Source organism: Salvelinus namaycush, chromosome 14 (genome assembly GCF_016432855.1).
Source record: "Salvelinus namaycush isolate Seneca chromosome 14, SaNama_1.0, whole genome shotgun sequence".
NCBI classification, from domain to species: domain Eukaryota; kingdom Metazoa; phylum Chordata; class Actinopteri; order Salmoniformes; family Salmonidae; genus Salvelinus; species Salvelinus namaycush.
The window spans coordinates 29,519,199-29,541,978 of record NC_052320.1 but is presented as its reverse complement, the minus strand read 5'-3'; the positions used below and the strand labels follow the sequence as shown (position 1 = coordinate 29,541,978).

Sequence of the window (22,780 nt, the reverse complement as noted above, 5' to 3'; positions counted from 1 at the left end):
TTTTAAATGTGCCGTAAAATCAAGAGTTAATTCAACTCCTATGAAGTCAAATGTAACACTATTTTAGGTTTTATATGGTCCCACCCCCATTTTGTGTTAAAACTACTCTGGTCATGGTGTTGATATTTTTGGAGTTAAAACGACACTAAATGGAGTAAATATCCAACTCAGAGTTGCTTAAATTTAACTCAAATTGCCTTTCTACACTTTTCAATGTCGTTTTTAATCCACTCCCGTGCAATTTTAGGAAAATATCTAGTACTTTTAAATTATTGCTCACAACTTGCATTTAGAATGCGTGTAAGACTAGGGAAACAGTACATGAAGACTACCTACATCATGTAAACTGGAACAACTCTCTCACTAATGGTCGCTATAAATCCAACTATTTACAGACTGGATTAGTTTAGAAAAATATATGTTTCTTATTTTTGTGTAGCATACGAGCAAAACCAATCAATGTAAATGCAAAAACACAGACATTGAAACAAACAATAAAAAAAATCTGCCTGTAACGGAGCATGCTGGGAAATATAATAATGAAGCTCCTCCCACATCTGTGGATAACTCCATAGATTTAACTCCCTGGTTACTTTTAATGGAGTTAAAAGTCCTCCTTCCCAATGAACTCCAGTTATCAACACTAACTTGAGGGAGCATATCACTCTCGAGCGTTAAGATAACTCCCAGTAGAGTCAATTTAACCCATTTTAAAAAAAAACACTGGTTTCAACTATACTTGATTTACTGAGTACGTACAGAAAGCTGAGGCCCGCCGCTCTTTAACTGTAAGAACAGTTTTCCTGCTATTGCATTTTGAAATGCTGCCAATCAGAACACATATTTTCTCTATCCACTCGGAGCGCCCAGTTGGAAGAGCCAGTGCGGCTCCCTCATCAAAGCTCGAAACAGGTACAGGGGCAGCGAAACAGGTACAGGGGCAGCAAAACAGGTACAGGGGCAGCAAAACAGGTACAGGGGCAGCAAAACAGGTACAGGGGCAGCAAAACAGGTACAGGGGCAGCAAAACAGGTACAGGGGCAGAGCAGACTAGTTTGAGTGCAGGAATTTACTGTTTGACCAAATTATAGTTTTAGCCGACCCAAAAACATAACTTTTTTTGTTCTGTTTTCCAGATGTTCTTTAAAGAAAATACAAAGACGTTAAGGACAGTGAACTTATTAGAACATGTATAACATTTTCTTAAGATTATAATAAGACATGATAAGATAAAATGCTTAAGTGATTCGTATTTTCCTTCAACTTTCTCAAGAGGCAATGACGCAGCATTTGTCTACCACTTTGTGTAGTCGTTAGCAATGATGCGAATGACAACCATTTTCTGGTAGATGGAAAGGCTTTCCCAAAAACTCCTCAATGAAATGTTAACTACAAAAGTAGTCTATCCCTACCGTGTCACGTTCGTCGTAGTGAGGAGACCAAGGCGCAGCGTGATGATAATACATCTTCCTTTTAATAACGAAGAATACTGAACAAACTATACAAAATAACAAACCGTGAACGCTATAAGACACAAGTGCTGACATGCAACATCACATAGACAATAACCCACAAAACCAAAATAGGATCCCCAATCAGAGACAACGATAAACAGCTGTCTCTGATTGGGAACCAATTCAGGCCACCATAGACCTACATATACCTAGACAATACCAAAACCCCAGATATACAAAAAACCCTAGACAAGACAAAACACACATACCACCCTCGTCACACCCTGACCTAACCAAAATAATAAAGAAAACAAAGATAACTAAGGTCAGGGCGTGACATACCTGGCAGAATGATATCATTATAATTTGCATCAATCCAGTGGTGATTTGTTAAGCAAACTCTAGCATCACCTGTGTTCTACTTAAAATCTCTTGCTGTTACACACTTGAATTAAAGGGTATCTACACCCAAACATTTCCCCAAAAATTCCTAGACCTCAAACGGGGTCTCCTGATGTGGTTTAGGCAATGGCTGTGGACTTAGAACATCAAATTAAGTTGTTCTTCTATTTTTTTTAAAGTGTAATTTTGAGAGCAAAATCCTGTAAAACTGGGAAGTATCTGAAACCTGGAAAAACAAAATACAGAATTGGTCAAAAAATACAACAGATTTTATTGGGCCCTAAATATAGAATGCCTAAATAGTATATTTTCATTAACTCCTTGTCTCTTTTCCCAAGTGAATTTGTCTATCCAGTCATCTCACCTATCAGTGGTTGTACATACATGTTTTAATGAATCAGATCCTACTGCCTAAACTCCTCTGTGCTGCATCAAGTATTTCAACACCCTAATGTCACATCCAGACAAACATATCCTCCCTACCTCCTAACAAAATGAAGACCCAACTTACTGATGCCACTGTCATAATATTCAATTTAATGCAATATAATTACATTAAAAACCCTTATTCACCTTGCAATGCAGAGGGTCGTTAACATTGCACAGGTATGACATACTGTATACTCTATCAACTATGCCAAATCCCAGATGCAGCCTTGTAATTGTTGCATTCCAGCCCCTTTTGAAATCAACACCACCCCTATTATTAGACATATCAGAGAATAACAACCCTAGGTGAATAATGAAGGAAATATGACATTGGACGTATGCCTATCCTCCTGTGAATAGAACCAGGGAAATACCTCACACTTTTAATTACAACATAAATACAGACTGATAATACTGATTAGTATGAAATATTTGGGAATGAAATCTGGGCACATAGAGGGGCAGATTTAACAAACAGTGCTTTTAAGGCCGCTGTTCAACAAGAGTTACGGTGGTCAATGATAATACGTTGTGCCGCATGTCTGTCAACAAGCACATAAACGTAACATATGTAAATCAGGAGCCACCACAAATTCATCCTCATCCACAATAAAAAAAAATCTTTCAAATAAAAATCTTATCTAAGTTTTAATAATGTGTGCAAATGTTTCTACTATACAGGAGACCATGTGTAGTAGTCTGTAATAGCCAAGAAAGGTTGACAGTGGAGCCTAAGGAACAGGTGCGTGGAGACACACACACACATCTGGCTGGCAGACAGGACATGCGTAACATGTTAACAGGGGATGCTGGGATGCATGCAAGAGGCTACAGCTATGTCTGTGTTGCCAGGCAACAGAGAGTAAACAAGACGAAAGAGAAAAACACAATAAAATATCCATATAGACTATATATATATATATATGACAAAATATGCATTTTAGACACTCCGTCGCACACACACACAAAGGACCAATCAAAGACGCCGTTTTTACTGTACTGTCCTTTGCCCCCAGACCCAAAAAGTAGTCCCATGAGCGCAAAAATCACTGATGCATTCATCCCCATTATTCTAAAACCAACTGTTGAAAATAAAATCCAGAATAAAATCCATGACCCTTGCTAATTTTATATCATTTGGTGTGACACGTGGCGTCCATTGAAAGGCCAAAGGCCATCAGAGCAGCCTTTTGCACCGTCACATTAGGGGCGCTAATTCAGAGCCAATTATCTGGCTGTAAGGGCAGGCAGCAAGACTGGTAGCAGGACCACAGGGGCAGGCACAGCAGCATTACATCTAGATTTACATAAGGACAGGCAAACTTGTGTTGTTACAGTTTCAATTCCAACTTAAGGTTAGTATTTGATGCATATTCATTTTCATCCTAGTCCCTTCAGCAGGCTTTCATGCCCGCTGATGATAATAATGGTAAGAGAAACACTAATATTGACTAGTGAGACGAGAGGAAATGCCTGTGGTGAATTCCACTGGCACTGATTACGTGTTCTCGTGAAGAGGGCCTAGGCCGTGTGGGGTGGAAGGACACAGCGATGTGAAAAGGCTGCAAGGGCAGAGAACAGGGCATGAGAAAGTAGAGCCAGGCACTATGGAATCTAAAGAAGGACGGGGCTGAGAGAAAAAACATGAGAGAAATCAGCCGGCGAAGACTGCACCCCAATATGTTATCTAGAAGGAATATGAGGCATTCTGCACGGGAGCTACAAGTCCAGTTCATATGATGCCACCTAATGACAACTGAATAGCAAAAAAAATTTGCAAAAAAAAAAAAAGAACACTGATTGAAACATTGCATAGTCAAATCCGATTTCTCGGTTTTCTACCGGGATGCAACACTGATCATATGCTTTTCAACTGATGAGCATATGTGCACTTCACAAAAGGTTTCAAAGAGAAAAGACAACAGTTTATGAATCAAAACCACAGTTCCAGAAGTTTATAAAAGCTCTATAAAACACAGTACATATGTAGGTATGCATGTAAAACACATTATATCATAGCTCAATGTGACATAAAACACACATTTATATTAGGCCTACTGCTTATAAAGCAGAGCACCCCTTTCCATAACAGCTGGTATCAGAATAGCAGTTGGGATGTCAAATTAGAGGTTGACACAGGAGTGAAAATGTATTCCTGTCCCGACTTGTCCTGTAAAGAAAATAACAAATCCCCGTACAGTCCTGATCCCGCAACAGTTCTATAACCCCGGAAATGTTCCTGTCCCATCCCGCTAAAAATCCCTCGGTGCCCATTTTTACAAGCGGAAATCAGAAATAACTTCCTCCATTAACTGCTGTTTGTTTGTCCCGGTCATCACTAGTTACCACAGTCAAAGTCATAAACCCCACCTAACCTTAATCACACTGCCTAACCCTAACCTAAAATTTCATTTTAGTGTTCATGCATTTTTCCAATACAGGCAATTTAGACTTCGTGGCTGTGCCATCTAGTGGAAATCGTCTGTCTCCCGCTTGGGTTGTGAGTAGCCATAGCAACTGCTTCGTTTGGCTGCTGCTCAGCGCTCACGAGACCATTGCCTGCACACACAGCTAATAACAACCACAGTACGAGATTTGGGCAATGAAGGCAGCCCTTCCTCTTACCCAGAGTTGGATGAACTCATGGATATGGGCATGTGTAATGGTGGGTCTCCGTGTGCATATAAGTTAAAGTAGTGGCTGGCTACAACTGGAGCGAGGCATGAGAGTGAGTTGACGGAAGGGGGAAATTAGCATTTATTTTCTTCTTCTTAACTAAATTACACTGAGTTTACCAAACATTAGGAACACCTTCCTAATATTGAGCTACACCCCTTTTGCCCTCAGAACTGTCTCAATTCGTCAGACCAGGCAATGTTTTTCCAATTCTCCAGTGTCCAGTATTTTCATTCCTTAGCCCACTGCAACTACAGTTTCTTGTTTTTTGCTGAAAGAAGTAGAACTTAAGTTGGTTGCCATAACCCATTCGTGTCAAGGTACAACGAGTTGTGCATTCTTTTATTGGTCTTTGGGCAGAAATATTCTACTGAAATGTCAGTTGACTAACTTGCTCTGCACAATTTGTGTCAGCCTCCTTTGTCCTCTTTCATCAATGACCCGTTTTCGAACACTGGCCTGCCGTTGGCTGGATGTCCTTTGGGTGGCGGACCATTCTTCATACACACAGAAAACTGTTGAGCGTGAAAAACCCAGCAGCGTTGCAGTTCTTGACACACTCAAAGCGGTGCACCTGGCACCTACTACCATGCCCTGTTTAAAGGCACTTAAATGTTTTTGTCTTGCCCATTCACCCTCTGAATGGCACACGTACACAATCCATGTCTCAATTGTCTCAAGACTTAAAAATACTTATTTAATCTGTCTCCTCCCCTTCATCTACACTGATTGAAGTGGATTTAACAAGTGACATCAATAAGGAATCCTGTCCTGTTCCGAACTTGACTAGAAATTCTCTCCCATTCCTGCCGGAATCAACCTCTGCCAACCTCTAGTCCAAACAACACCCTATTGCCTTTATATAGCACACAAATGTTGAACAGGGCCCTTGTTCCAAATTAGAACCCTATTCCCTTTATAGTGCACTACTTTTGACCAGAGTCCATGTCCAAAATGGAGCCCTTTTCCTTTTGTAGAACACCACTTTTGACCAGAGCCCTATGTGTATGAGAAATGCTGTTATCGACCAATGAGTGAGAGGTTTACGTGGGCCCCCGTCAAACGTAGTGCACTATAAAGAGAATAGGGTGCCATTTGGGATGCATCCCATGTCCTGCTCCCTCATACCATGTGGACGTGTTATGACCTTGACGAGTTATCTGATTACACTCAGTGTATCCTGTGGCTAATGCGCTTGTGTTCAAAATGGGAGAGGAGTTAGCGTTGGCCTGATTTCAACCTGGCCTCTCTGCTGCCTGTGCATCCACATTATCATACAGAGCAGACGCGTGCGTGTGCTGGGTAGTAAACTCACCACTACCCATCTCCTCTGGCTGAGCAGCCCTACTGTAATCTGTAGACTGCACACGTATGCCTACCTGAGTGGGAGTCTCTCTTACTCACACACTCACTCGTGTGTGTGTGTGTGTGTGTGTGTGTGTGTGTGTGTGTGTGTGTGTGGACTGTGTGTGTGTGGACTGTGTGTGTGTGGACTGTGTGTGTGTGGACTGTGTGTGTGTGGACTGTGTGTGTGCGTAAGTGTCTGTGTGAGTGTGCGTGCGTGTTGTACAAGCTATTTTACTTGAGCATCAACAGTATATTCTCCAAATCAAGGAATCCAGACACTGCTTGGGCTCCATGTCTGTCTCCCACTGTTTGCAGCTGACAGTAATCACCTTGACTGTAATGAATTCGTTCACGTTCACTTTGATGCAGATCACCGTTTCAACCACAACACCTCTGCACTGGCCACGTACATCCGGGATTAAATGTTTACAGCTTGAGGCTGAGCCATGTATGCAGTCGGCCTATTAGTCCTCAACAGTCCTCGTGCCAGATTATTCTGTGCATCTCATCATCTGGTCATCTGGAGTATTCCTAGGATGTCTAGTTTGGTCTTGAGGAAATTAAAGGCTAAATCCTCAGGATGGTTCTTATGTTTATGGTGGATATATGGGTAGCCTTTTTACACATGTAAGTACACGTGTGATTCATCTAGCTTGTCAATGCAAGGACAATTATAATACCCAAGAGGGCCAATGTACTGAAGAAGTGTTTTTCTAAAGAAAATTAAATAAGAAAATCAAATTGTATTTGTCACATGCACAAAATACAACGGGTGGAGACAACTGTGAAATGCTTGCTTACGAGCACTTCCCAACAATGCAGAGTTAAAAAACAATAATAATATAAATACAAATCGTTGATCAATAGATTCAGTTTAGTATTGATGTCTGTATTAACGTCCCTAATACTAGGGCTGTCCCTGAATCCCAATTGTGAGGTTTGAATCAGATTTGCCATTTAAAAACAAATACGGTATCCGTCAAATCCACAAATGTCAGCTAAGTAGCTATGGTTGCTAACGTTAGCTAGCATTAGTCACTGTATCTGCGCCAAAACTCAGTTATTTCTCATAGAATCGGAATAGAATAGAATATTTGGGGTCAACCCTACTTATTACTGTTGTGTGGAAGACATACCACTCTTGGTACTTAAATAAATACTTATAAGCACATCAGAGAAAGCTTACAGATCTTAAACATCTGTAGTACCACACGTATTAATGAGGGCATTATGCCTATCCTATTTAAGACTGAGTTATATTGCCCATATGACGGCGTAACCGCCTGAACTGAGAGAGAAACCATTGACAATTCAAGAAAAAACGAATCACAATACCTGAAAGGTCTAGAAAATCTATTTCTCTTGGTTTTCTGTGAGCAAATGAAAGAAGAAATCTGCAATCTCATGACCATGTCAACAAGCTTGGAACCCTACCAAAACAAACAGACTTTTATCACAAACCATTTTGAGCTGCTGGCATGCAATTTAGCTCAGGAAGATTAAATCCTGAGAATAAACATAGGTTTGTGAACGGAGCATGGAGAGGGAAGATATTTTCACTCACTGAGAAAAAAAGAGATTAAATGGAGATTGTTGTGGATTTGTTCCAAATGGCATCCTATTCCCTATATGGTGTGCTACTTCTGGCTAGGGCCTGTAGGGAATAGGGTGCCATTTGGGACACATCTACTTGGGACATTGTAGCCAGGCAGCCTCCTCAGAAAAAGCACAGCCTCTGTCATGTGATTAATAATGGGAGGTATTCCCTAGACTAAACCAAAAGATTCCAGATGATTCCACTCACCTCTCAAGTAAAAGAAGCATGTCATATCATATTGCCTAGATTCATACAATGCCATTTACATGAAAGCTGCAATCCATATATAATACATTTAAAGTAAAAACATTTTAAATTAATGTACAAATCGCAGATTGCACCATTAATAATTTGTTAATGCCACCTGAATGGAACATGCACTCGGTCACTCACTGCCGTACTCCTCCACAAAGCTTTTTCCACATTCTGCTGTTGGATCTGACAACTGTCGCAATGACTGACCGTCACCAGTAATATTTCCTCATACATCCGAGACAAGTTGTAAAGTCAAGACCAGCGCAGCAATTAAATGTGAAACAAACATTCAAACAAAATGTCAAAACTGGTTCAGACTTATTCAATGTATTTTTTTTATCACATTGAAATCAAGCAATAAGGCCTGAGGATTTATGGTATATGGCCTAGGGCTGTTCTTACGCACGACGCAACACGTAGTGCCTGGATACAGCCCTTAGCCGTGGTACTGTATATTGGCCATATACCAGAAACCCCCAGAGGTGCTATTATAAACTGGTTAACAAAGTAATTAGAACAGTAAAAAAAAAATGTTTTGTCATACTCATATAATATTGTCTGATATTCCACACCTTTCAGCATCTAGGACCCAAACTACCCAGATTATAATATACATTATACTGAATTTAGAAGGTGATAAACGGTGGACTATGTCAGACCAAGTCTGCTAATTGAACTTGTAAAATCCTGTCCTCACAACAAGACCCGTTACTGTAACAGGTATAAACGTACCTGACGGGATAGTTTACCAAAAATCTAAGTTTATCAGACATTCGTATCCTCAAAAGTGGGTTACATAGATCCCACATCATGCAATCAGAAAAATATGCAGACCTCAATCCCAAACTAATAGGAAAGATGAGCACCACCTAATTCCATTAGAATAAACTGAATCTGAAGTGAACCATCCCGTTAATACACACCAAATGCCATTCTTCCATATCCACCTCCTACCTTCCAGCCGCTGCCAGCCTCCCGGTAGTAGGGGAAGTTGTCACAGATCCACTGGTAGATCTCGCTGAGGGTCATCCTCTTGTGCGGCGAGCCGTTAATGGCGAAGGTGATAAGGCTGGCGTAGCTGTAGGGTGGTTTGCCATCCCTATGCTGGGCCACCTCCTCCTGGTCCAGCATGTTTCCCTGGTCCAGCGGGGCATTCTTCTTTCCCAGCCCGTGGCCATGATGCCCATGGGGGTACACGTGAGTGTGGTGTTGGTGCCCGGCATTGGATTTCTGGATGGCCGCCCGCATGGTAAGCTGGGGAAGCCAGTCCATGGAGGTAAGGCTGCTCCCTAGTTCAGAGGTCATGATGGTGGTGAAGGGTTGGGGGACTCAGGGGCAGGGTGGGGAGATGCTCTCCTTTCGCTCACTGGATTGCTGTTGCACAGCGGCACCGGCTGAATTCTAGAAGAAAAGTAGGGTGTTTGCTAAACAACAGAAAAACTAGGAAGAAATGAACAGATATGAAACGGTATGCACTGCAGCTGACTGGACTACGGATGAATAGAAGTGTCAGGAGATGATAGTGTATGTACGTGATCAGATATGGTCAGGAGAGGGATTTGGTGCTCTTGATTCTTTTCATGAAATGGTCCAGATTTCAGCACAGCAAATACTGTGTCTGTCATAGCCTCCCTCAATATCAAACATATATTTTACATAGAAACTGTTTCCTCTAAGTTTCAACTTCACTCAAAGCTGTACATTTAACAATAAAGAAACAAAGGCATCAGCAAACAAAGTCATTTGAGTTAATTTGAGCAAATTCTTACTGTTTTAGTATCTTTACATCTCTTCTCTGGCCCAAGCATCTGTGGAATGTACTGAACCGAAAGGTAGAGTAGTCCTTCTATGGTGCATGTTCATACGCTCCTCATTGAGGCGCCAATGCTGTAACACAGAAAGCACACACAAAAGGGGAGTTTGTCAAGTCCTGGCTGACAACACTCATTAGTGACAAAAAAAAATGACTTTATCGCAAAGCCACCCACCACAACAGCAACACTGTCGGAGTTCTGTCTATCTGGCTTGCTTCTGTCATTCTCCCTCCAACAAAGTAGAAACGGCAACTCGATCTGCGTAGTGACTAAAAGCTTGGGAATTTTTTTCACAACTGCCTGCCAAATGGGGGAACAGCACGGGAGGAATTCCAACTCCCCAGAGGAACCCGAAAACCCAGAATCTCCACTGTTCTCTGTCGACGTGCCCCACTCTGCTGTCAAGTCCAGGCCCACCTCTCAGTTTCAGACCTGAAGGTAGTAGCGCTTCTGCCACAAACAACCACAGTGCTTCAGAAGAGAAGGCTCTACTTTTAATTTGTTTTCAGCTATTTTTGTAAGACTCAGATCCACACAGTACCATAATCCGCAAAGGTATGTAGAAGAACACAAGCAGGGCTAAATGTTGCTGTACACAAATAACATGATAAAATAACACTTCATATATTAATAAAATCTAAAATATCTATTTCAGAGTATAGAATCATTTCAGTGTGGACCAATGTCCTGCTTGAACCCTGAAAATACAATTTCCAGGCTAAAACCTGGTCAGTAGTAGAGCTAAGCCTCCAAAGGATACCTGTACATCTCTGAGCCCATACAACCTTCAAGTGTCCTTAAACAGAGACAAACACACCAGCCCACGCAATCACACACACACACAGTATCATCTCCTGAAACTTCTAAGGCGGTCTACCAGGAATACAAAACTCGGTTTCTGCAGATCACCCTCGAGAGCAACATACAAGAGAAGAAAACGAAGACAATACTCTGCCCGCAAACCAGTTTAATTACAAGTTGAAAAAACAAAAATGTTTAACGCATATTCATCTAGCCAAACATGCTGGGTGAGCTTTTGTACCGCCACCCCCGTCTCTTCCTGAAGGCCCTTGACAGTGGCACTGTGAGAGAAAGCAGAGCCAGACCCCCAATCCCAGGAAGCCATCTTAATTAGTCCACCTTTTTGCTGCAGGGGGATGGGGAAGGGAAAAAAAAACAACACAAGTTATTCTTTTCCCCTCATTAAGAGTAGGCTTTAGCTGCAAATCAGGCTGCCACAAGCCCCGACCTGCTGTGTTGCTGCTGCTGCTGCTGCTGTTGTTGTTGCAGTTTAGAGCGTGGGCTTGACTGTTGTGATGGCATAGTGTTAGCATAGCGAGGCACTAGGATGAGTAATACGCTAGAACAGCGAGGGGGCATGACACTGCTTCTGGGAAAAAGGGGACCGAACACACAAAGACAGTGATTACCCAGTCAACAAGTCCCACAGTGACTGCCCTAACCCATATACCTGGAAGCGCTCTGCCTATTGTATCTGAAGCAAGTGTGCCGTTACAGTTCATTTGTTTTCCTTCAAGTCTGCAGAGACACGCCTTACTGAGCTTTCCAGAGTAAAACAGTTAAATAGGCTAGCTATTTTGAAGCATTGAGTTCCGTAGCACAGGCTCAATTGGTACACAGGGTTCAGAGCTTGTCTCTGATTTGTGGTTGTGTGTTAATACCATAACTGAGGTATTTAGCTTCTGTAACCACGGCTCAGCCATGATGAAGCAAGCTCCAAAATCAAATATCTGAATGTAACCACAACTTGTACCACAGCCATCCATAGAAGAATTGCCTGTCATGAGAGTTACTTGACACATAGTAATTACAGGCAAAAACAGGAAGACTTGTGGGAACCCTGATACCTTGGATAGAAGGGGCTTGTGCCAAGTCTGCAAATGGATTCATTAAAGGGGCAATCAGGTAGGTAGACAAGCGGTTAAGAGCACTGTGCCAGTAACCGAAAGGGCGCTGGTTTGAATCCCTGAGCCGACTACATGAAAAATCTGTCCATGTCCCCTTGAGCAAGGCACTTAACCCTAATTGCGCCTGTACGTCGCTCTGGATATGAGCGTCTGCTAAAATGACTAAAATGTAAACAAACATCTAATAAAACACATTGATATTTCATGTCAAATATTGAATAACAACCTCCAATGAATTTCACATCAGAGGGATTATCTCGTTCTCCTTGCAGCTGGGCTGTGAGTAAGGAACCTTTCAAATGCATAGTAGTGTGGTGACAGCAACGACACCAATACAATCACAAGCATAGCCGATGGGAAGTAGGGGTGCTGAGGGTGCTGCAGCACCCCCTGAAAAATCTGAACAAAATCTAAAAATTATTTGTATTGTTTTTAAAGAGACATGTTCTCAAAGAAGTAGTGCACTGGGCATTTACTAGCCTTGTATTAGCTGACTGTTATAGCCGACTGTAGCGCGGGCAAAAAAAAAAGAAAAGAGTTTTGCCACCCCCTTTGACAACAAATTTTCTGCAAAAAATAAATAAATTCACACGGCTATGATCACAGGACTCACATCTAAAGACCCCATGCTTCTATAAATTATTTGAAAAGATACACAAATGATTGCCAGTCTAGAAGCCATTGCCTTTACAGTTGAAGTCGGAAGTTTACATACACCTTAGCCAAATATATTTAAACTCAGTTTTTCCCAATTCCTGACATTTAATCCTAGTAAAAATGTCCTGTATTAGGTCAGTTAGGATCACCACTTTATTTTAAGAATGTGAAATGTCTGAATAATAGTAGAGAGAATGGTTTATTTAAGCTTTTATTTCTTTCACCACATTCCCAGTGGGTCAGAAGTTTACATACACTCAATTAGTATTTGGTAGCATTGCCTTTAAATTGTTTAACTTGGGTCAAATGTTTCGGGTAGCCTTCCACAAGCATCCCACAATAAGTTGGGTGAATTTTGGCTCGATCCTCCTGACAGAGCTGGTGTAACCGAGTCAGGTTTGTCGGCCTCCTTGCTCGCACACGCTTTTTCAGTTCTGCCCACAAATTTTCTACAGGATTGAGGTCAGGGCTTTGTGATGGCCACTCCAATACCTTGACTTTGTTGTCCATAAGCCATTCTGCCACAACATTGGAAGTATACTTGGGGTCATTGTCCATTTGGAACAAACAATTGTGACCAAGCTTTAACTTACTGATGTCTTGAGATGTTACTTCAATATATCCACATAATTTTCCTCCTCATGATGACATCTATTTTGTGAAGTGCACAGTTCCTCCTGCAGCAAAGCACCCCCACAACATGATGCTGCCACCCCCCGTGCTTCATGGTTGGGATGGTGTTCTTCAGCTTGCAAGCCTCCCCCTTTTTCCTCCAAACATAACGATGGCCAAACAGTTATTTTTTGTTTCATCAGACCAGAGGACATTTCTCCAAAAAGTAAGATCTTTGTCCCCATGTGCAATTGCAAACCGTAGTCTGGCTTTTTTGTGGTGGTTTTGGAGCAGTGGATTCTTCATTGCTGAGCGGCCTTTCAGGTTATGTCGATATAGGACTCGTTTTTACTGTGGATTTACAGTGGGGAGAACAAGTATTTGATACACTGACGATTTTGCAGGTTTTCCTACTTACAAAGCATCTAGAGGTCTGTAATTTTTATCATTGGTACACTTCAACTGTGAGAGACGGAATCTAAAACAAAAATCCAGAAAATCACATTGTATGACTTTTAAGTAATTAATTTGCATTTTATTGCATGACATAAGTATTTGATCACCTACCAACCAGTAATAATTCCGGCTCCCACAGACCTGTTAGTTTTTCTTTAAGAAGCCCTCCTGTTCTCCACTCATTACCTGTATTAACTGCACCTGTTTGAACTCGTTACATGTATAAAAGACACCTGTCCACACACTCAATCAAACAGACTCCAACCTCTCCACAATGGCCAAGACCAGAGAGCTGTGTAAGGACATCAGGGATACAATTGTATAAAAGACAGTACTGTGCAGCCGTCTTCATCGACCAATTGTATGCTCTATCAGAACATCAGCTGTCTGGATTTGGGTGAAGGAGAAGCAGGGGGGGCTTGGGCCAGTTGCTGCGGGAGGTGCAGAGCTGTTGGCCGGGGTTGGGGTAGCCAGGTAGAAAGCATGGCCAGCCGTAGAGAAATGCTTATTGAAATTCTCGATAATCGTGGATTTATCGGTGGTGACAGTGTTTCCTAGCCTCAGTGCAGTGGGTAGCTGGGAGGAGGTGCTCTTATTCTCCATGGACTTTACAGTGTCCCAAAACTTTTGTAATTAATGCTGCAGGATGCAAATTTCTGTTTGAAAAAGCTAGCCTTTGCTTTCCTAACTGACTGTGTATATTGGTTCCTGACTTCCCTGAAAAGTTGCATATCGAGGGGACTATTTGAAGCTAGTGCAGTACGCCACAGGATGTTTTTGTGCTGGTCAAGGGCAGTCAAGTCTGGAGTGAACCAAAGGCTATATCTGTTCTTAGTTCTACATTTTTTGAAAGGGGCATGCTTATTTAAGATGTTGAGGAAAGCACTTTTAAAGAACAACCAGGCATTCTCTACTGATGGGATGAGGTCAATATCCTTCCAGGATACCCGGGCCAGGTCGATTAGAAAGGCCTGCTCGCAGAAGTGTTTTAGGGAGCGTTTGACAGTGATGAAGGGTGGTCGTTTGACCCGCGGTCCCATAATGGACGCAGGCAATAAGGCAGTGATCGCTGAGATCCTAGTTGAACACAGCAGAGGTGTATTTAGAGGACAAGTTGGTCAGGATGATATCTATGAGGGTGCCCATGTTTACAGATTTGGGGTTGTACCTGGTAGGTTCCTTGATAATTTGTGTGAGATTGAGGGCATCTATCTTAGATTGTAGGAGGGCCGGCGTGTTAAGCATATCCCAGTTTAGGTCACCTAACAGTATGAACTCTGACGATAGACGGGGGGCAAAAAATTCACATATGGTGTCCAAGGCACAGCTGGGAGCTGAGGGGGGGGGGGGGGGGGGGGGGGGGGGGTCTATAACAAGCGGCAACAGTGAGGGACTTATTTCTGGAGAGATGGATTTTTAAAAGTAGAAGCTCGAAATGTTTGGGCATAGACCTGGATAGTATGACAGAACTCTGCAGGCTCTCTCTGCAATAGATAGAACTGCTAAAGGGGGCGGAGTTGCAATCTTGACAGAAAATGTTGTAATTGGGGATGGAAATTTCAGAATTTTTAGTGGCCTTCCTCAACCAGGATTCAGACACAGCTAGGGCATCAGGGTTGGCGGAGTGTGCTAAAGCAGTGAATAAAGCAAATTTAGGGAGAAGGATTCTGATGTTAACATGCATGAACCCAAGGCTTTTACGGTTACAGAAGCCAACAAATGAGAGCCCCTGGGGACACACAGGGCCTGGGCTAACCTCTACATCACCAGAGGAACAGAGGAGGAGTAGGATGAGGGTACGGCTAAAGGCTATAAGAACTGGTCGTCTAGTGCGTTGCGAACAGAGAATAAAAGGAGCAGATTTTTGGGAGTGGTAGGATAGATTCAGGGCATAATGTACAGACAAGGGTATGGTAGGGTGCGAGTACAGTGGAGGTAAACCTAGGCATTGAGTGACGATGAGAGAGGTTGCATCTCTGGAGGCGCAAGAGATGTAATAACCTGTAATCTGGTTCAGATTATTAATCAACCTACCAGGGTGTTTACAAACACTAAAGGAATAAGATCATCCACATGTATCTATCACATTTTTACTAATACTGTAGAACCTTGTTCTAAAGCTGTATCCGTACCCATTGGATACAGTGATCACAATATAGTGGCTATATCCAGGAAAGCCAAAATTCCAACAGCTGGGCCTAAAATAGTGTATAAGAGATCATACAAAATATTTTGCTGTGACTCTTATGTTGATGATGTTAAAAATATTTGTTCTTCTGATGTGATTAATGAGCATCCAGACGCTGCACTTGATGAATTTATGAAATTGCTTCTTCCAATTTTTGATAAACATGCACCTGTTAGGAAACGGACTGTTAGAACTGTTTAGGCTCCAAGGATTGATGAGGAATTTACAAACTGTATGGTTGAAAGAGATGGGGCAAAAGGAGTGGCTAATAAGTCTGGCTGCACATCTGACTGGCTTACTTATTGCAAATTGAGAAATTATGTGACTAAACTCAACAAAAAGAAGAAGAAACTGTATTATGAAGCCAAGATCAATGATATAAAGAATGATGGGAAAAACTTGAGTACTTTAAATGAAATTATGGGCAGAAAGACAAATTCAACTCCATCTTTCATTGAATCAGATAGTTTTGTGAGGAATAAGCCATTTGATGTTGCCAATTATTTTTATGATTATTTCATTGGTAAAGTGGGCAAACTTAGGCAGGAAATGCCAACAATGAACAGTGAGCAATTATATTCATGCATTAAAAAAAAATTATGAAAGAAAAGCATTGCAAGTTTGAATTTTGTAAAGTTAGTGTGGGAGAGGCAGATTTTTTTTTGTTATCAATCAATAATGACAAACCTCCTGGTATTGACAACTTAGATGATAAGCTACTGAGGATGGTAGCTGACTCTATAGCCACTCCTATCTGTCATATTTTTAATCTGAGCCTAGAGGAAAGTCTATGTCCTCAGGACTGGAGGGAAGCCAAAGTAATTCCGCGACCCAAGAGTGGTAAAGCGGCCTTTATTGGTTCTAACAGCAGACCTATAAGCTTGCTGCCAGCTCTAAGCAAACTTTTGGAAAAAATTGTGTTTGACCAAATACAATGCTATTTCTTGGTAAACAAATTAACAACAGACTTTCAGCATGCTTATAGAGAAGGGCACTCAACATGTACTGCACTGACACAAATGACCCATGATTGGTTGAAAGAAATTGATAATAAAAAGATTGTGGGAGCTGTACTGTTATATTTCAGTGCAGACTGATATTATTGACCATAACCTGTTGTTGAAAAAAACGTGTGTTACGGCTTTTAAACCTTTGCCATATCGTGGATTCAGAGCTATCTATCTAATATAACTCAAAGGGGTTTCTTTAATGGAAGCTTCTCTAATGTCAAACATGTAAAGTGTGGTGTACCGCAGGGCAGCTCTCTAGGCCCTCCACTCTTTTCTATTTTTTTACCAATGACCTGCCACTGGCATTAAACAGAGCATGTGTGTCCGTGTATGCTGATGATTCAGCCATATACGCATCAGCAACCACAGCTAATGAAGTCACTGAAACCCTTTAACAAAGAGTTGCAGTCTGTTTTGGAATGGGTGGCCAGTAATAAACTGGTCCTGAACATCTCTAAACCTAAGAGCATTGTATTTGGTATAAATCATTCCTTAAGTTCTAGCCCTCCGCTGAATCTGGTAATGAATGGTGTGGTTGTTGAACAAGTTGAGGAGACTAAATTACTTGGAGTTACTTTAGATTGTAAACTGCCATGGTCAAAACATATAGATTAAATGGTTGTAAAGATGGGGAGAGGTCTGGCTATAATAAAGAGATGTTCTTCTTTTTTGACACCACACTCCAAAAAGCAAGTTCTGTAGGCTCTAGTTTTGTCTAATCTTGAATATTGTCCAGTCGTGTGGTCCAGTGCTGCAAGGAAAGACCTAGTTAAGCTGCAGCTGGCCCAGAACAGAGCGACATGTTTTGCTCTTAATTGCAATCAGAGGGCTGATATAAATACTATGCATGCCAGTCTCTTGGCTCAGAGTTGAGGACAGACTGACTGCATCACTTCTTCTTTTGATCAGAAACATTCATGTGTTGAAAATCCCAAATTGTTTGCATAGTCAACTTAGACACAGCTCTGACACACACACTTATCCCACCAGACATGCCACCAGGGGTCTTTTCACAGTCCCCAAATCCAGAACAAATGCAAGAAAGCATACAGTATTATATAGAGCCCTAATTGCATGGAACCGTCTTCCATCTCATATTGCTCAAATAAAACAGCAAACCTGGTTTAAAAAAAACAAACAGATAAAGCAACACCTCGCGGCACAACGCCTCTCCCCTATTTGACCTGGATAGTTTGTGTGTATGAATTGATATGTATGCTACGTCAATCAAATATATTTATAAAGCCCTTCTTGCATCAGCTGATGTCACAAAGTGCTGTACAGAAACCTAGCCTAAAACCCCAAACAGCAAGCAATGCAGGTGTAGAAGCATGGTGGCTAGGAAAAACTCCCTAGAAAGGCCAGAAACTAGGAAGAAACCTAAAGAGGAACCAGGCTATGAGGGGTGGCCAGTCCTCTTCTGGCTGTGCCGGGTGGAGATTATAACAGAACATGGCCAAGATGTTCAAATGTTCATAGATGACCAGCAGGGTCAAATAATTATAATCACAGTGGTTGTAGAGGGTGCAACAGGTCAGCACCTCAGGAGTAAATGTCAGTTGGCTTTTCATAGCCGATCATTAAGAGTATCTCTACCGCTCCTGCTGTCTCTAGAGAGTTGAAAACAGCAGGCCTGGGACAGGTAGCACGTCCGGTGAACAGGTCAGGGTTCCATACGTGTGCCTTTAAAATGTTTTATGTATTTCTCTTCTTGAGCTGTTCTTGTCTTTTGATGTGATGTATTATGTAATTCTGTATTATGTTTCATGTTTTGTGTGGAGCCCGGGGTGAGTAGCTGCTGCTTTTGCAACAGCTAATGGGGATCCTAATAAAATACCCCAAAATACCAAAACTGAAACACTCTGTGCAGAGAGAAAGAAGGGTGATCCCAAAGAGGATTAGATTAGCAGGACTTTGGTAATTGCATTGATTCCTATTATTCCTTATTATCCTGACTTTCAATATTATATCATTTGCCTAAAACTAAAACAGATATGCATATTTTGGTGAACGAGATTAGGGCCCGTAATATGTTCCTTCCCCCACTCAAAATATAGTGACAAAAGCCTGTCTGCCACACATGTCTGGTGCCTTCAAGAGGGAATAGTGAGCAATAGGGCCATTTTAAATTGATTTGCAACTTTTAGCCTCGACCTAAAAAACATGAGCAGTAACAGAATATGATGAAATTTTTTGGGGGGGGTTTTCAGTGACTTTAAACATTATTTGAACATCTTTCAAAAAGCCCTAAAATTAGCACAACCCTGTGAACTGGTTATGACACTCATAACTGGGCATACTGTCCATTTTTAGAAGAGTTTGGGCCTGTGTGTTATTGTTATTGTATTCACCCATTAGACTTTGTGGCTGGGATGCACTCACTCAGATGATTGCATCGCTAACAGCCCCCCGCTGCTCGCCAGGCTTTTAGACCAAGAGTGGCTTTACACTTCTGCATTTTAATAGGGACTCTGAATGGAGTGAGAGAGAAGGAGGAATCCAAATATTTTCTATCGGAAGAAGGCGAAGTAATGACAACCCCCGAGTGTGATGAGCTGACGGGGTTTCCGAGGAGGACTGTGGCTATGCTAATGTATCAAAAGGAGCCTGTCGGCACGCCAACAACTGTCATGTCTGGGAGTACTGGGCACTGGAAAGAGGGAGAAAAAAGGTCCAAAAAGGCAAATCCATAATCATAATTACTCTCCGCCTCGATGCCAGACGACATTCCATCTGAAAAAAGTTCAATTATTAGATACTGAGGCAAAGCCGATGCCTTTATTTGCGGGTTCTTGCTCATCTTTCAATAAAATTGAGTTAAGCCCCATGTTTAACTCCTGGAGAAGAGAGCTTGATAATTACATCTCTAAGATCAGTGGGCGTGGTTAGCTGTCATTCCACATTGATATATAATATCATTCACTTCAGCTATCTGATCTGGTTGGATTTATTGTTAACGCTCATTTTACTCAAGTCTCAAGGCTATTCATGGGGAACACTTGACCTATGGGTTTTCCTTACATCCGGGATTCATATTCAGTGTCATACATTTTTACTATGGCTCTTTGCTAAACATCATTTTGTCTTGTGTCAAACTTTATCTTGCAGGGACCAAACAGTTATTTCAAAATATACAGTAGCTATCTTCTGCAGGGACAAGGGTGCATACAGTATAATTCATGATCCACCTATATTTATCTGACGATATTCATCGTTACTCATTGCCACTTCATTCTTAAGTTCTGCATGCAATGCATAGGCATAGTCTTTACAATGTAGCCTTCATTGTATCAAATTGTATTGTCATTTGTACAGGTTAGACAATCATATTCACTCATCATGGGACTATGACATTTTTATGTTGATCTAGCACGGCTCTAGCGCATGTTTGCAGTCTAGGCTTTATGTTTGGTTTCAGGTGTGTAACCCACGAGCCTACTATTTCCCCTTAACATGTTGTGCCGTTTCTTCTCCACTTGCTATCGCTCTCTCCTCTCTACTAATTCTATTAGAATGTACGGAACGGCATATAACACCAGCACGTCTTTCGTGCTTGTGCCCTGCCGGCCGTGAGAACTCCCGTCCACTGCTCTACAGGCTGATTGCTGTTGTGCTGTCCAAAGCTACACAAAGTGTACACAACATTAAGAACAGGCTCTTTCAATGACAGCTTTCACCTGGATTCACCTGGTCAGTCCCTTATTGATGTCACTTGTTAAATCCACTTCAGTCAGTGTAGATGAAGGGGAGGAGACAGGTTAAATAATCATTTTTAAGCCTTGAGACATGGATTGTGTATGTGTGCCATTCAGAGGGCAAATGGGCAAGACAAAAGATTTCAGTGTCTTTGAACGGGGTATGGTAGTAGGTGCCAGGCACACCGGTTTGGGTTTTTCTGATGGGTTTTTCACATTCAACAGTTTCCTGTGTGCATGAAGAATGGTACAACACCCCAAAAATTCAGCCTACTTGACAACTGTGGGAAGCATTGGAGTCAACATCCCTGTGGAGCACTTTCGACACCTTGTAGAGTTCCTGTCGTTTTGGAACTAAACTATTCATTCAATACATACAATTATTTCGCTATAATGAATAATGAATTATAGGTCTAATGAATGTCAATTGACAATATTATGGCTATAGATGAGCAAAGTAACCCTGATATGTATCAAATTACATTTTAAAAACAGTTTACATGTAATTGTACAATTATTTTCTCTGCTCTGAGTCTCCAATATGGTTTTGCATAAGGAAAATTGAAGGTATTTTTCTGTTATTTAATATGGTGTTTAATTTTTGCTAGAAATTGAATGTATTATATTTTCTATTGTATGTGTTCTACCAGTAATCAACATATTGTTCAATGTAAAAAAATAAAAATAAAAGGCCAGTGTTTATTCTTTGACTTTAACTAATACAATTAGATTTTTTTTGCCAGGAGCATACCACACTGCATCCCACTGCTGGCTTACCTCTGAAGCTAAGCAGCGTTGGTCCTGGTCGGTCCCTGGATGGGAGACAAGATGCTGCTGGAAGTGGTTTCAGAAGGCACTAGGACGCACTCTTTCCTCTGGTAAAAAATAATATGTATCCCAATATGCAGGGCAGTGATTGGGTACAATGCCATGTGTAGGCTGCCGTCTTTCAGATGGGATGTTAAAACGGGTCACTAAAGATCCCTTGGCACTTATTGTAAGAGTTAGGGGTGTTAACCCTGGTGTCTTGCTAAATTCCCAATCAGGCCCTCATACCATCATGGCCACATAATCATCCCATGCTTCAAATTGGCTTATTCATCCCCCTCATCTCCCCTGTAATTATTATACAGGCTGTTGCTGTAAATGAGAATGTGATCAGTCAAATTACCTGTTTTGTTTTTTTGCCGCGGTATCGAGTATCGTTTTGGTGTTGCGTATTGTTTCGGTATCGTGTATTGTGATAATTAAACTGGTAATGGCATCAAAGTCAAAAATCCGGTATCGTGACAACACTACTCGGTACTGGTAAGTTAACATTTTTCTCTCTACATTGTAAGCATTTCACTGTTTGTCTACACAAATAACATCAGCAAAGACTTGGAAGTGTTTCAGGTGTTTCAAATAGGTACTAACTCAGGGGGTGAATACTTATCTAATCAAGGTATATTAGTGTTTTATTTTTCATTAATCTTCCACTTTGACATTAGAGTATTTTGTGTAGATCATTGACAGCATGTGAAGACTGAAAATAGTTAGTGCAAAAAGGGTCATTGTAGATAACCGAGTAGCTACCCGGACTAAGTATTTACATTTTAGTCAACTTAGAGTAGTGAGGGCATACATTTTCATACTGGTTCCCTGTGGGAATTGAACCCACAACCCTGGTGTTGCAAGCGCCATGATCTACCAACTGAGCCACACGGGACTACAATGATCAAAGTGAGCCGCTGTTGTTGGGAAGTCAAAACTGTCCAACTTCTTGGAGCAGCTTGCAATGGTCATTAGTCTCATTACTTTGTCCTCAAGAAAGAGCAATCTTGAGGCCGTCTTTATGCTGTTTTGGAGAAAGAATCCTCTCGGCGGGCACACTGTAAACAGGGATAATCAACACAATCCTCGCCAACTTTGCCCAGTCGGGGCACGCTTATCTGAAGTCCCTTATGATGACCTCAAGTTCTTTTACGTGAGTAAAAATGGAAACACACACACCCAACACTAATTTCCAAGCAGCGTGAGGATTTATAAGCATATGAAGTATATTTGCCTTTGAAGTTGGAGCACATCGACTGGTATTTCCATCAATGAATAAAAATGATTATTTTGCAATGTTTTTTATTTTTCTCTATTTTTTAAAATCGGCCAAAAGCTGTCATATACCGGCTAACGGAAACCCTGATCTGTTCAGGTGGTATGCGAATTAAGGTGGGTCCAAGGTGTCTAGGATGATGGTGTTGATGTGAGCGATGACTAGCCTTTC

The 22,780-nt window shown here is 41.5% G+C and overlaps 1 protein-coding gene across 1 annotated transcript in view; it reads right to left on the bottom strand.

The window, feature by feature from the left end:
* The window catches only part of LOC120058689 (forkhead box protein J3-like), a 48,092-nt gene extending 38,563 nt beyond the window's left edge, over window positions 1-9,529 (bottom strand). Inside the window, exon 1 of the mRNA XM_039007434.1 lies at window positions 9,115-9,529. Coding sequence (XP_038863362.1) covers window positions 9,115-9,465 — 351 coding nt within the window. The 5' untranslated portion in view covers window positions 9,466-9,529. The remainder of the gene's footprint in view (window positions 1-9,114) is intronic.
* Between the last annotated feature and the right edge of the window lie 13,251 nt (window positions 9,530-22,780).